The 14256-nt window shown below is 34.0% G+C and overlaps 1 protein-coding gene across 7 annotated transcripts in view; it reads left to right on the top strand.

The window, feature by feature from the left end:
* EPHA5 (EPH receptor A5) overlaps positions 1-14256 on the top strand; it is a 315603-nt gene that overhangs the window by 278874 nt on the left and 22473 nt on the right. For all 7 annotated transcript variants that reach the window (XM_016156433.2, XM_016156428.2, XM_016156431.2 and 4 more), the window contains 2 exons: positions 754-963; positions 3778-3927. In XM_016156433.2, the coding sequence (XP_016011919.2) occupies positions 754-963; positions 3778-3927 (360 nt within the window). The remainder of the gene's footprint in view (positions 1-753; positions 964-3777; positions 3928-14256) is intronic.

The raw sequence follows: 14256 nt of genomic DNA on the forward strand, positions 1-14256 counted from the left end.
AAGTTGAGAACTATGATTTCACTCATATGTGGGATATAAAACTGAAAACAACAAATGAACAAGACAAACAAAAACTCACAGACACAGACAACAGTTTAGTGGTTACCAGAAAAAAGGAAGAGGGAGAAAGAAGATAGGGTTAAAGGGGATCAAATATATGGTGACTGAAGGAAATAACTTAGGGTGGTGAACACACAATGCAATATACATATGACATATTATTGAACTGTACACTTGAAACCTATATAATTTTATTAACCAGGTCACCCCAATAAATTTTTTAAAATTTATTATTTGTTTCGACTATACAGTATATTAGTCAAACATTTATATAGTTTATAAAACAATCCCGCTAATTGCTCTTTGTCTCCTTGGGCTCTCCAATAAATTTAATAAAAAAATAAAGCACCTCAAAAATATGCAGTGTTAAACCTAGGCAAGCAGCAGGTTGCAGTGATGAACACTCTCCTCTCTTCTGATGACTGAGAACGAAGGAGTAATAATGCAGAGAAGGTCAATTAAATGAGATTTTTGACAAGAGTTTTTAAAGCTTTTATCTGCTTTGAGCAAACAGAGGACTGATAAACATTACAAAGTTAACTATATATTTCCAAACTTTTTCTGTTCTCCTTCAGGTAGAAATTACATATGAATCTGGTGATAGTATTAATTTGGGATTGAAGAAAGCTCCTTTCATATTTTCCCCCCAGTGACTGACATTTCTGCACTAATATCTCTGCATCATCTTTACAGAAAAATGATGGACAATTCACTGTGATTCAGCTTGTTGGCATGCTGAGAGGCATTGCTGCAGGAATGAAGTACCTTTCTGACATGGGCTATGTGCATAGAGACCTTGCTGCCAGAAACATCTTAATCAACAGTAACCTTGTGTGCAAAGTGTCTGACTTTGGACTTTCCAGGGTACTGGAAGATGATCCTGAGGCAGCCTACACCACAAGGGTAAGATCTAACAGAATGCATTTCTGAAACACTAGACTAGAGGCATTTAATTTTCAAAGATTTTAAAGGAAATAGCAAAAAAAAAAAAAAAAAAAAGACGTTTCTCCAACATAAGAAGAGAGAGAAAGAGAAGGAATGGGGGATAAAAAAAAAAAAAAAATCCAGCTGATACTCTCTTAAATATCAGAAAATTCATGTATCAAACTCAGATAAGCAATATTCAATATCCTCCTTATGAGTCTCTTATTTTCAAAAGATACTGAAAATAAAAATGCTTAAGTTCAGAGTAGATACACAATAGAAAAATCATATAGTTTTAAATAGGAAAGAAAAGTTAGAGACTCTCTCGCATTAAAGCAATAAATACATATACATATGTATACACATACTGTATATGAATATATAACATATATAGCATTGTTGAGTAGCTTAAATTCTCTGCAATAAAGTGTCTTCACTTTAGTAAAACAAATACAAAATATCTAAAGTTACCTTTTAAGGATTCACCTGGTAGGAAATAAAAGAGCTGTTTCTTCAAAAAGTACTGATTTATCTAAGGCATGTTAATCCCTAATTACCTTTCTTACATACTATGTAAACTGTTAAGCCCACATCTTTGGAAAATTGATCACTAACTCACAATGTCATAGTTAGCATAAATTACTTTTCCAGCAATGTAATTGTTTTCTGAATTGATATGTTATATAATTGACAGTTCTTTCTGTGAAAAACTGTGAGTATTGGCAAAACAGAATTTTCTGGACAATCTATGCATTGCCCTTCTTGAGTTTAAAATCCTTATGATAAATTCCATTTGTTTAGTTCTAAATCTTTACAACATTGCCAAGTTAGATCCTCAATGTCTAAACTTCTTGTGAAGACAGGAATTTATTGTATCTTTTTAACTGACAATTTGGTTAACTTTTGTTTCAATACAAAATAATACTTTTGTTGTCTCCCATTTTTATGATGGGTGTGTTACACATTTTCTTATTTAATTCAAAGTTTTAAAATACTTCTACTTGTAGTCTAACAATAAACTATTTATAGATTATAAGGATGTTTTGTTTTATTTTCATTGTTGCTTTGTGACTCAGATATTTAGGGATTGTACTATGCTAAAGATCATGAGTATCTTTTATAAGCAAACAAAGCCTAATGGTCAGCTTAATAAATCAATAAATTAATTGAAGGGATATCAATTCCTCTTCTTCTAGACTTAATTACTTTTGTCATTATTTACATTCGATGAAACCTCACTTAAGAATTCTCCTGATATTAGAATTATACTTAAACTTGGCCTAAGCAAGATTGAGGTTATGGAAAAATCCATTCCCTATATGATCAGTTGATGTCTTAGTTAAATGCATGAAGTAGATTGTCAAGGTTTGTGTCAATGTGTCATGCTGAGAGAGAGGGAGCAGGAGGGAAAGCAGAGCTCCTGAGACACTCAAGACTTATTCCTATGAAATGAGGCATGGTGGCAGTTTGTGCAAAATGTGTGTACTGAGAGATAAGAAGATAAGGGAACTTCAAATGATACTGATGGCAAATATGATGCTCAGAGGATCAGGAGGAACATTCTAGGCTGAAGTATAAAATACTTAACAATTACAATTTCAAGACGTATAGTAATATATTATAGGACATCACAACACATTCCAGACCTAATTGTATGATATTATGAATATTTACTTAACAAAAGTAGGTTTCAGGAAAGTGTTCTTACAGTAGTGTCACCATGTTTCTAAGGAGCAAATAATTCAAACTTAGTTTGAATAATTCAAATTAAATTTAACTGAGAGAATAATTTCAAGCATCGCATAAAACTCTTATTTCCTTGCATATCTTATAACTTTCATTCATAAAGAGCAATTTAGCTCCCATTTTGTCTAGTATGTGAATTAAATTATTCTCTTCCCACAAAATAGGAAGATATATGTTAATCTTTTAAAGGTATTCAAAATCTGTCCCTCTCTCTCCCTCCCTCCTTTTTGCTTATAAATGAAATATTGGGTTCCTTGGGTTGACAGCTTTTAAAAATTAAGAGAAAAAAAGTCGCCCCAAAAGGGGCCTGGTATTTAAGTGTATTTAGTGAAGAGAGAACCTACCAAACCAATTCTTGTACATTGTAAAAAAAAAAAAAAAAAAACTCAAACTTGATATTGTTATCTTTTTTCATAATCTAATTTCAGTAATTTTAAAATGGTTGCATTAAATGAGAAACCTACCTCTTATATTTAAAAAAAAAAAAAGCCTAATTGAACAAACACAAAAATATGATAACAGAAAATAAGAGATATCAAGTCTAGCAGATTGCGTGATGTTAAGGGAGAGTATAACTAAGTTTTTAACATCTGATTTTCATGCTTGTCTTATTAACTGTTATACTTCTCAAGGTTGCATTTTGCACTGAGACTTTTTACTTACATTTCTTATATTAAAGAAAAAAGTACCATGGGAATTTGAGTCCTTTACTCTCTCTGGTTGAAAGTCATGAAAGTATACCTTATTGATTTGCTTAACCGCTTGCTTTCCCCACTTAGAGCTGCCATCCTGATATTGTAATTGAGTTGTGGGGCCTGTATGTATTCCAGTAGTCAAACAGAATTTAAACCAGAAGCCTTTCGGACAGCCAATTAGTCGTCAGTCTGCAAGTGCTTATAATCTGATATGTGAAAAGAGACTGCATGCTGTCAAATAGATTCACTTAAAAATGTTACATCTCTTTCTAGATCTTTTGAGTGAGGCAGCAATATCCCTAGATACATTCGAAGTATGTGACAATTTTTTAAATTCATTTTTCATTTCTAGGGAGGCAAAATTCCAATCAGGTGGACTGCCCCAGAAGCTATAGCTTTCCGAAAGTTTACTTCTGCCAGTGATGTCTGGAGCTATGGAATCGTGATGTGGGAGGTTGTGTCTTATGGAGAGAGACCCTACTGGGAGATGACCAATCAAGATGTAAGTATGGAACTATTTCCCCTCAAGTTTGAAATGAAATGTTCTGCTCTGTGAGTTGGAAGACATAATTATTTTCATTTCTGAATATGAGAGTTGCTTTAAAAAATGAAACACTTTGCTTACCCTCTAATCTGCTTTGTTGTTGTTGAAATATCCTTTATGCAGAAGCTCAAAATGAGTTAGAACAAAGGAAAGTAAGTTATTGTTATATAAAAGCTTGGTCCCTTGCCAGACAGTTCTAGCTGTATTGTAGAGATGTTCAACTCATTTTTTGTCAGTATCATTTTCAGAGATAAAGGAAGAGGCATCAAAGAATGAGTACTGACAGGCAAGTTTTTATGATTTGCATTTGACAAAGGCAACTAACTCCAGACGGAAAGGATGGATGATATTGATTTAATAGTGGATACTCTTATAGATTAAAAAGGATTTAATCTATGTTTCTTTTTAATGAAAAATGTAGGAAGATTTATATTGTCTGTTTAATTTTTCTTTTGGGGGAAACAGATTTTTCCTCACATGGAAAAACAATTCATGCTTAAAATAGTAGAATCTTAGAATTAAAGAAACCATGACCAAATCTTCTATTCAAATTCAGAATGTTTATTATATTATGCCTCACATATGGCTCTTTCATCTTTGCTTTTGTAATTTTCCTTTGCTATTGTTCAGTACATCCCTTTTCATTTTGGTTCACATTTAAATTTGATATTTTTCCCATTAAATATCAACAATTATTAAAGTAGTTAATATCTATTGAGCCCTTTCTATTTTCCATACACTGTCTTAAGTGCTTTACCAACTAATATCTATTTGCTTCTTTATATAACCAGTATATTGAAGTCTTAGCTGAATAAAATGCTGTTTTAAAAGATTTATCCTCTAATTATTTCTTTCAGCCAACTATGTAAAATCTCCCTCTCCTATGCCTTCATGGGTTATTAGACAGGTACTATATCTCTCCAGCCTCATTTTGTTGAAACAATAGTCTTGTTCCAGTTATTGAGACACTTTCAGTTATAAAAATTCAAGTCCAGTCTAAATCAGAGCCAATACCATATCCATTACAAAGTGTTTTTCATAACCTCAAGGCCAGCATGACCCTTAGTACTTAAAGTGAGAAGGAAGAATGGTCAGATTTTTGCTCTTTTTCCTCATCTGCCAAAGGCTATGTCTGGACTTTTCAGAATTTTCCTGGATGGAGGGGTAGATAAGAAGGGGCAAGAATGTTTTTATATTGGTGGGCTGTTGATGCCTCCTGTAAGGTGGCAACCCAAACATTAGTTCTCCAGTGAAATACATGTCTGAGCTCTTCCAAAGCCCTTTGATGAAAGCCTGCTCTCTACAAGGTCTCTAGAAAAGAGGATTTACTCCACCTGACTTCTTCCAGCCCCTCTCACTTGTACTGTACATACTTCACCCAAAGGAAATGTATTCTTGTTGAATGCTCTACCAGGCCTTCCTCTTTTGAATACTTTGCAGGCTGCCCCAGACAGCCTTCCTTCTTTAGATTTCTCTGGTGAGAAGCTACGGTCACACTTCAGCATTCCCAAGAATTGTAGTTTACTCCTGAACAATTAGGTGGTTAGGGGCACCTGCAGTGGAAAATTGGCATATTACTTTTGACTCCCCAAAACTTTAACTACTATTGACTGGAAGCCTTACTGATAACATAAATAGTCAGTTAACACACATTTTGTATGTTATATGGATTATATACTATATTTATATAATAAAGTCAGCTACAGAAAAAGAAATATAATTAAGAAAATTGTAAGGAAAAGAAAATATATTTGCAGTATTTATTGAAGAAAATTCGTATGTAAGTGGACTCATGCAGTTCAAATCCACGTCATTGAAAGATCAGCTGTATTTCATAGCATTCTTCTCTGATAACAATAGTGAACTGGCTGATGGATTCCTGCCTCTCTACAAGTATAGCACAAGACATTTAAAATTGCTTCTTGTAGTCATCTAAAATTACTACAATTGGTTTCTTTGTGTTACACTCACTTGGTTGAAGGAAGGGGCGCTGACTTATATATCCCTCCATTTGGAATAGCATAGTATCTATTGTCTTAAACTATTATTTTAGGGGCAGGGCTATGATAAAAGTATCACTGAACTCTTGGCATGTATTTAACAACTCATCAGAGAGATATTTTTATTCCTGTTTTACAGTTAAGAAACTAAGCCTTAGAGAGATTAAATGACGTTCTTAAGGTCATGACAATAATAAAAGTTATAGCAGAAATTCCAAGCTGTTTCTCAAAATATTTTGTACCTAACCACCACACTGTCTCCAACTGAATCAATGTCTTCTTTCTCCCTTTCCACCAGTGACCCTCAATCACTCTTCTAATTGAATATAAGATATTCAATTTAATATAAAATGATTACTTTGAATTGATCTGGTCTAGACAAAGATTAGACCTATTTGCTACTTTCTGTTCTACAGATAAATGCCAAATGCTAACTTGAGCTACATTGGCTTCTAACTTCATGGTTTAGCTTCTATCTTCTTTTAAGGCTCAGTTCAATGCTGTACCTTTCTTTAATTTTTGTTAAAAGCATTTTATTCTGTTTTACCAGCAAGGCTGTTTACTTCACTTAAGAAAAACATTTGTCGTCTATTTGCCTAGTTAACTCCTTCTCACACTTGACATATTTTGAATTCTGATTCAAATTCAGAATTATTAGTCCTATTAGTTACTCAGAATTATTAGTCCTTCCCGACTATTTGTATGATAGATGTAACATTATGATCCACATTATTGGTAATTGTACCTAAGATAGGTGTATCTGTCACAAATAAACTTAAAGACCACAATAGAACACAATGCTAGGTGAATACTCAAGTGTTTATACTGATCTTGACTGGGCTTGCTCATGTTCCTTGAGGTGAGCTGATCTATATTTGCATATCTTGGCTTTGCTCCACATAGGCTTCATCTTCCTTTGGAGACCAGTAAGAGAGACTAGCTGTGAGCTCATTTGCTAAGTGACTGAAGGGCAAGAATGAGCTCAATTGCTCCTCACTTTGGGACATATCTGCTAAAATCCCATTGGCCAATTACATAATCAAGTTTGGTCCATTACACTGACCATCGCGAGTGGACAATATAAAGTTACATGGAGAAGGACACAGAAACAAGGAGGTGTAGAGGATTTGGGATGAATTTTTTTTTCCTGATTTCAACCATTTGAGAGTCTTGATACTCTTCTAAATAACTTTATTTCAAACTATTCACAAAATATAAGGAAATGCTGAGATAATATTTTCAGGAAGTTATAAAAAATCAAAACTAATATTTTGGCTTTGGTTGGATTTTCTGATAATCTAAATGAAGTTTACAGAGAATGACTACTGAATTACAGATATTTCTAAAATGTCTGCCTTTAATAGAGTGTACAATATATGCTTTGTATTTCCTTAGCAAGTTTACAATCATTGGTGGCATTTAGTTTTTAGATATAGCACTAAGTTTGATATGCTTTAATTTCTATTTAAATTTGTATCCAAGAAGCTAGATAGATCTACTATACATGAAATTTATGATTACTTAATATCTCTGAGAAAAAAATTATCAAGAGAACAAAGTAGAAGTACTTATTTGGGAGTTTTGAATGATATATTCCGTAATCTCTACATTCCAGATACTATCTGATTCTAAAAGGGCTTTGCTACCGTAAAAATGTTACATTACCAAGACATACAGGATCATCTAAATCTCTCAAAGAAGACCTTTTGCTGTGTCAGGGGGATAGAAGTCTGCAGTAGGTTTCTTTTGATTTAGGATTGCCTCTGTCATCACAGAGAAAAATCATAACAACACATAATAAAAATAAACCAGAATTACTAGGATGATTTAGGCAAATACCAGATCATGAACTCTGATTCAAGCATGTGAAGCTAAAATAATATCCTGTAGTCAGTAGAAGCATCTTTATTGATAACATTTTAAATGTCAGCATTTTTCAAAACTTAAAAACCAAAATAAAAAGCGAGTTTTCATTGCATTGCATTTTTAAATTTAGTGTCAGTGTGGATTTTTTTGTAGTTATTATGAAATATAATGAATACATAGATTATACCTATACATAGATTACACAATATTTTAAAAACTCATTTAAGTAATCTGTTTTTCAGTCTTCTCACTTTCGAATTATTTTTGCTCCCTTTTGTTTAGGCAATCAGTTTTCTATTACTATTTCTGTTGGCTAAGATGTTACCTGTGAGGCAGCAGGAATACTTGCCTCCAAAAAGATGTGAACTCACTTTATACTTCATGTGCCCCTCTTCTTTCTATTCCTTGTTTCAATTTTCAATGGTACAGAGTAGATAGATAGATATAGATGTAGATACAAGTATAAATATAAAAATATATATCATTCTTTTTATATTGTTGGAATATTTTATAGTAAAACAAAGAAAAGTCTATGGTAACATGCAGTCTGTTTTAATTAGCTAAAGTATGAGAACTTTAGTTCTCATTTAAATACTCAAATTACCAATTTTGACAATGAGAAAATTATTCAACTTCTTGATCTCTGTATAATAATGTCTGTGTATTTATTATGGACTAACATATTTTGGTCTTTTAAGATAATGCTGGTCCTCTAAGGATAATGCTGCTTTTGGATACAAGCAATTAATTTTAGGAACTAGTAACCTCATGGAAATTCTTGCCTGTTTGGGAAAAAAAAAAAGTGATACATAAAGAAATATCAATACCTAAGTCCAAAATTTCTATACCTTTCTTTGTGAAAACAATGACAAAAACAAAAACAACAAATATCTTGAACTAAAAGCCATTCATCTTGATCAGTTTCAATGACTACAAAGAGAATGGACTTGAATAAAATATTTTAAAGATCTATTTAATCTCTGGAATTCTGTTGATCTAAGATTGATGTACTACTGGCAACAGGAAAAAATACCAATAAAATAGTATATCCACATCTATTTCTATGGTATCTGTGACTATTTCCAGGAATATATTCTTAAACTCTAGTCACTTAGAGAGAACTTTGTATCTCATAGTAACAAAAGGACTCATATGTGAGATTTAAAGTAAATACCTAAGAACATAGGCACTTACACCCCGGACAGAACTTAATTCATGAAAACACCCAGCCGATATTCAAATTCCCCCTACAAATTTCCTGCCAATCAGTTTTCTAACCAGCATTTTGACATCTTCTGCAGTGAATGAAGACAGTACCATCATCCAAAAAAGCTCCTCGTAATTCTTGATATATAGACATATGTATAGATGATAGATAGGTAGATAGATAGATGATAGATAGATGATAGATAGATAGATGATAGATAGATAGATAGATAGATAGATAGATAGATAGATAGATAGATAGATTTTATACACACACATGCACATATATCTGTATATCTATATAGCTATAGATATATAATAAAAAAAATCTAATTCAGTGGGGTAAAATCTGTATCTTTCCCAAATTACTTTTTAGATAGGTAATTATTTCTAATTCCAGGAATGTGATTCAGCACAAAACTAGAAGAATGGGTCACAGGTTTGTGTGACAAAGAAACATAACTAAATTTCACCACCGTCACTTCTTAGCTGTTAAAACACAAACAATACTTAACCTGTGGAATCTCAAGTGTTTCATCTGTAAAGTATGTGTAATAATTCTTATCTTCCATATATGTGATAAAAATGAATGTTGATAATATATGTACAGTTTGTATCATACTGCCTTTGATATAAAGCTTGGGCTAGTCTAGGTCCTCCAAGAAACCAAAAGGGAATTAGATATACATATTATTAAAGGGAAATGCTTGTAAGGAAACACATGGAGGGATGATTGGGTGCAAGCACCTGAGACTGAGATACAGTTCTATTAGAGGTTGGTAAGGCTGCCAGGGAGTCCTCAAGCCAGCATTGTCTTTTATAGATGTCTCATAGGACTAAGCCAATCTTATTAACATTGCCATGGTAATGATTGGTAGTAACCTGTGCAGAGCATGGCCTTGGTGCAAATGTAATGATGGGTTTTAGAGGGCTTAGGGTTAAAGATTGTTGGTCAATTACTATCCCTGCAGGTGAAGATAGGAGAGACATATTTTCATGGTTGCCACGCTCCACCCTTTTGCAATACAGACTTACTTCTCTGCACAGGTGTGGGGTGCATCTGTTCATGATTTTGTAGATTCTTTCTGAAGGTAAACTGATAAGAGGCAGGGTATGTACTGCACTCTAACCCCTGTAGTTTCAGTTGACCTCAGGACCTCACCTGGTCTTTAGTCTCTACCTTCTCCACTATCTGTTCTGAATTTCCTTCATCTATCAACTTCTCATATTATAGTAACTTAATCAGTAGTCACATCTATCCTTTATTCCTGGGGTATCCATATTCAGGACACAGTTGTTATAAAGGAATAACAAGAAGGCCCCAAGTGTATCCTCTAGGTTCTCCCCCAACTGTGCAAGCAGCTCAAATGCCTCCTGCTCAATATCAATTACATTTGTGGTCATGGTGACTCTCCTTCTCTTCTAGTATTTGGACACGAGTAGTCCAGAGTGCCCTGATGGAAACCGAAACTGCTGGTTCAATGGAACTCTTGCTGTCCCCCCTAATAGGAGTCACTGGAAACAAAACACAATATAGAAGTTTCTGATATAATACATATACTGTAATTTGAAAAATAGCACCAATTCCTTTGAGAGCGTTACCTCCAAGTTGATGCTTCAGCGATCTTTAAAGGCCTTCTATCATTCTATGAAGCTATTTGATTCTGAATAATGAGCTATGTAGTGGAACCAGCTCATACCAGGTAGAAAGTTTTTAGAACATTTCTACCCAAATGATACTTTCACATATTCTTCATTATTAAGTGGGTAACATAGTTGAGTGATATGGTAGGTAGGATTCTGTATTTGTAGACCACAGATTCCAATCTTCTAATGTTGACTAAGGCTCTATGAACAGGAAAAGCAAACAAAACTCAGAACAGGTATAGATACCTGAAAAGATACACTCAGAGACCCTTACATGATAGAAAGGGCCCAATAGAGTCAACTTGTGAATAGTGCCCTGTTGGGCACTCAGTGTTACAGTTTTATGTATTGGAAGAAGCAGAGCATTCTTTAAATTGTGTTTAGACTATTGATTTACCTGTCAATGCCAAGAAAATGCAGAGTTTATGATAATATTTCAGATACAACATATCTGAAATGATGCCAGATTGTCTATAAAAATTCTGGTTGTCTTTATTTTTTCCTCTTTTTATTCTTTTGTTCATTTTAACTACCTTCATTTAACAAATGTAATATAGTAATAACAAAGTCAAATGAGATTATGATTCATTATGTACATTATAAATTGTCTGGTAAAATGTGCTTTCGTAGATGTCCAGAATTTCACAAACCACCAGAGTACTGATGTCATTCATTTCTCCCCAAAACTATGAAAGAAACGATAGATAAAAATGGGTACGAAAAAAAAAAAGATTAATACACTTTAAACATCTAACAATAAAACCTAAAGTTACAGTTCTAAATCTATTTTAAAGATAAATTCAAGGAGTGACATCAGAAGCATGGCAGAGTGAGAGATGTCCCCAGATCTCTCCCCTAGAAACAAGAATAAGCCGAACATTTAAAACTCAACACTTGACACCCAAACTGCAAACTAGCAAGTCTGAGCCAGAGACCTGAGCATAAGAGCTACCAGAGGTCAGAACCATGGGAGTCCAGCAGTAGATTGGGAGAAACAAAGAAGCTGCTTCTCTAGAGCTCCCTGAAGGAGGAGAGGGGACGGGAAAAGGTGTGGAGAGTTCTATGAACAGCCTTGCCTAAGACATCTATGAGCTTCATGCAGGAGTGGAGCCCACAGATCAGGACAGAATCAAAGTGGAGACTACAGCAAAGGGATAACAGCTGTTTCTTAGCAGCCCTGGTTGCAAAGCACCCCCTCCCACGAACCCAGAGGGCACCTTCCTCCACCATATTCTCCAAGACTGAACACCGCAGAGCCCCAAGCGAATTTGGGTAAACGATACCGTAACTGCCACTAATACTGACAGACACTAAGACCAAGAGTAGCGAGCATGATTGAATATTTATAAGGGGGGGAGTGGGAAACATTAAGTCTCAAAGCAGGGATCCAAGAGGCTTGGACGCCACCTACTGAAAAACAAAAATGAAACAACTCTTAGCAACAGGCTAAAGAGAGACCTCTATATAATAAATCTTTCTTGGGGGGGGGGGGGGAGGTGACAGTGGGAAGCAGAATACACTATTATTAATGCCCAGGCAGAGAAATAGTCCATTAAACACCATGAGCAACCAAGCTGACAAAGCATCTCAAAGAAAGAGAAAAATCTCCAGAAAATAAGCTTACAGACATAGAAATATGAGACTTAAATGATAGAGAATTGAGGATGGTACTTCTGAAAAAACTCAGGGAGATCTGAAACAATACATATCAACAATTTCAAGAATTAAAAAAAAAAAAACTAAATGAGAAGAATGAGTTCTTCAGCAAGAAGATGGAAACCCTAAAAAAAAAAAAAAAGAATAGAATTTCTGGAGATGAAAAACACACTAAAAGAGATGAAGAATGAAATAGCAAGCTTAGGAAATAGAGTCTACCAAAAGAAGGAAAGAATCAGTGGTATGAAAGACAGAAATCTAGATCAAAAGGAAGAAGAGAGAGATCAAAGAATGAAAAATCAAGAAAGAGAAATTCAAAAACTAGCTGATACCATCAGGAGAAGAAACATAAGAATAATGGAGATTATCGAAGGAGAGGAAAAGCGGAAGGGATCAGAGAGTATTTTTAGACAAATAGTTGACAAAGCTTTCCCAAATCTAAGGAATGAGCTGGAGCTTGGTATTCAAAAAGCTTACAGAATAGGCAGTTATCAATCCAAAAAAGGCCTTCTCCGAGACATATATATATAATATAGTAAAATTATCAAAAATTAATGACAAAGAAAAAAATTTCAAGGCAGCCAGGGAAAAGAAGATGGGAACCTATAAAGAAAATCCCATTATATTATCTTTCTGATTTCTTGGCACAAACCTTACAAGCAAGAAAGGAATGGAATCAAATATTCAAACTATTCAGTGAAAGGAACTAACAGCCAAGAACAATGTATTCAGTAAGGCTCTCCTTTGGATGTGAAAGAGAAACAAAGACCTTTCCAACCATACAAAAATTGAGAAAATTCTCCACTTTGAGGCCTGCATTACAGGAAATACTAAAAAAGGCCAGCTCACCTAAAACAAAATGATAAAAAATAAATAATTATAAGTAAGGTTACTAGCAGGTAGAGAGAGGCAGAGTAGTGCAACCCTTATTAAGAACAAGGTATTATAAGCTTAAATAATAAGAAGAGGATTGCTATTGCAAGACAGTAATGAATGTTCAGCATCCATAGGGACAAGTTGAGAGAACAATAACAGAAATGGTGAGGAATCAAAGTACCACATTTGCAAAGGGGGATGGAGATAAGACATGCACAGAAGAAAATGGACAACTCCATGTATGTATGTATGTATGTATGTATGTATATATATGTATGTATGTATGTATGTATACACACACACACATACATATATATATATACATACACACACACACACACACATATATATATGCAAACTTTACATATTCTTAATGATAATCACACACCAAAGAAACAAGATATTCCAAAACGGAAAACCCACAAAACCCAACCAAATTAAAAACAAAACAAAACAAACAAACAAAAACAGAAAAACAAAGACAAGGAACAATGGAAACACTGAGCTACCAGAAAGCAAAAGATAAAATGGCTATAAGAAGACTTAATATTTCAATAATCACTCTAAATGTGAATGGACTGAACTCACCAGTAAAAAGGCACAAAGCAGCAGATTGGATCAAAAAAACAAAACCCAACTATATGCTGCCTCCAGGAGACACATTTCATTTCCATAGATCAATATACATTCAAATAGAAAGTTTGGAAAATGATATTTCAATCAAATGGCATTCAGAAAAAAAAGCAGTAGTGGTAATAATATTGGACGAAATAGATTTCAAAATAAAAAAGGTAAAGAGAGATATTGCGAGACACTTCATAATGATAAAGGGAATCATATGCAAAGAAGACTTAACATTTATTATCTATGCTCCCATTCAGGGAGCCCTGAAACATATAAAGCAATTACAAACAGATCTGAAGGGAGAAACAGACCAAAACACTATTGTAGTAGGGGACCAGACCAGAATGCCCTACTGTCAGGTATGGACAGATCATCCAAACAGAAAGTCAATAAATAACATCCTTAAATGACA

This window comes from Rousettus aegyptiacus, unplaced genomic scaffold, assembly GCF_014176215.1.
Source record: "Rousettus aegyptiacus isolate mRouAeg1 unplaced genomic scaffold, mRouAeg1.p scaffold_m13_p_10, whole genome shotgun sequence".
In the NCBI taxonomy this organism is placed as follows: Eukaryota; Metazoa; Chordata; class Mammalia; order Chiroptera; family Pteropodidae; genus Rousettus; species Rousettus aegyptiacus.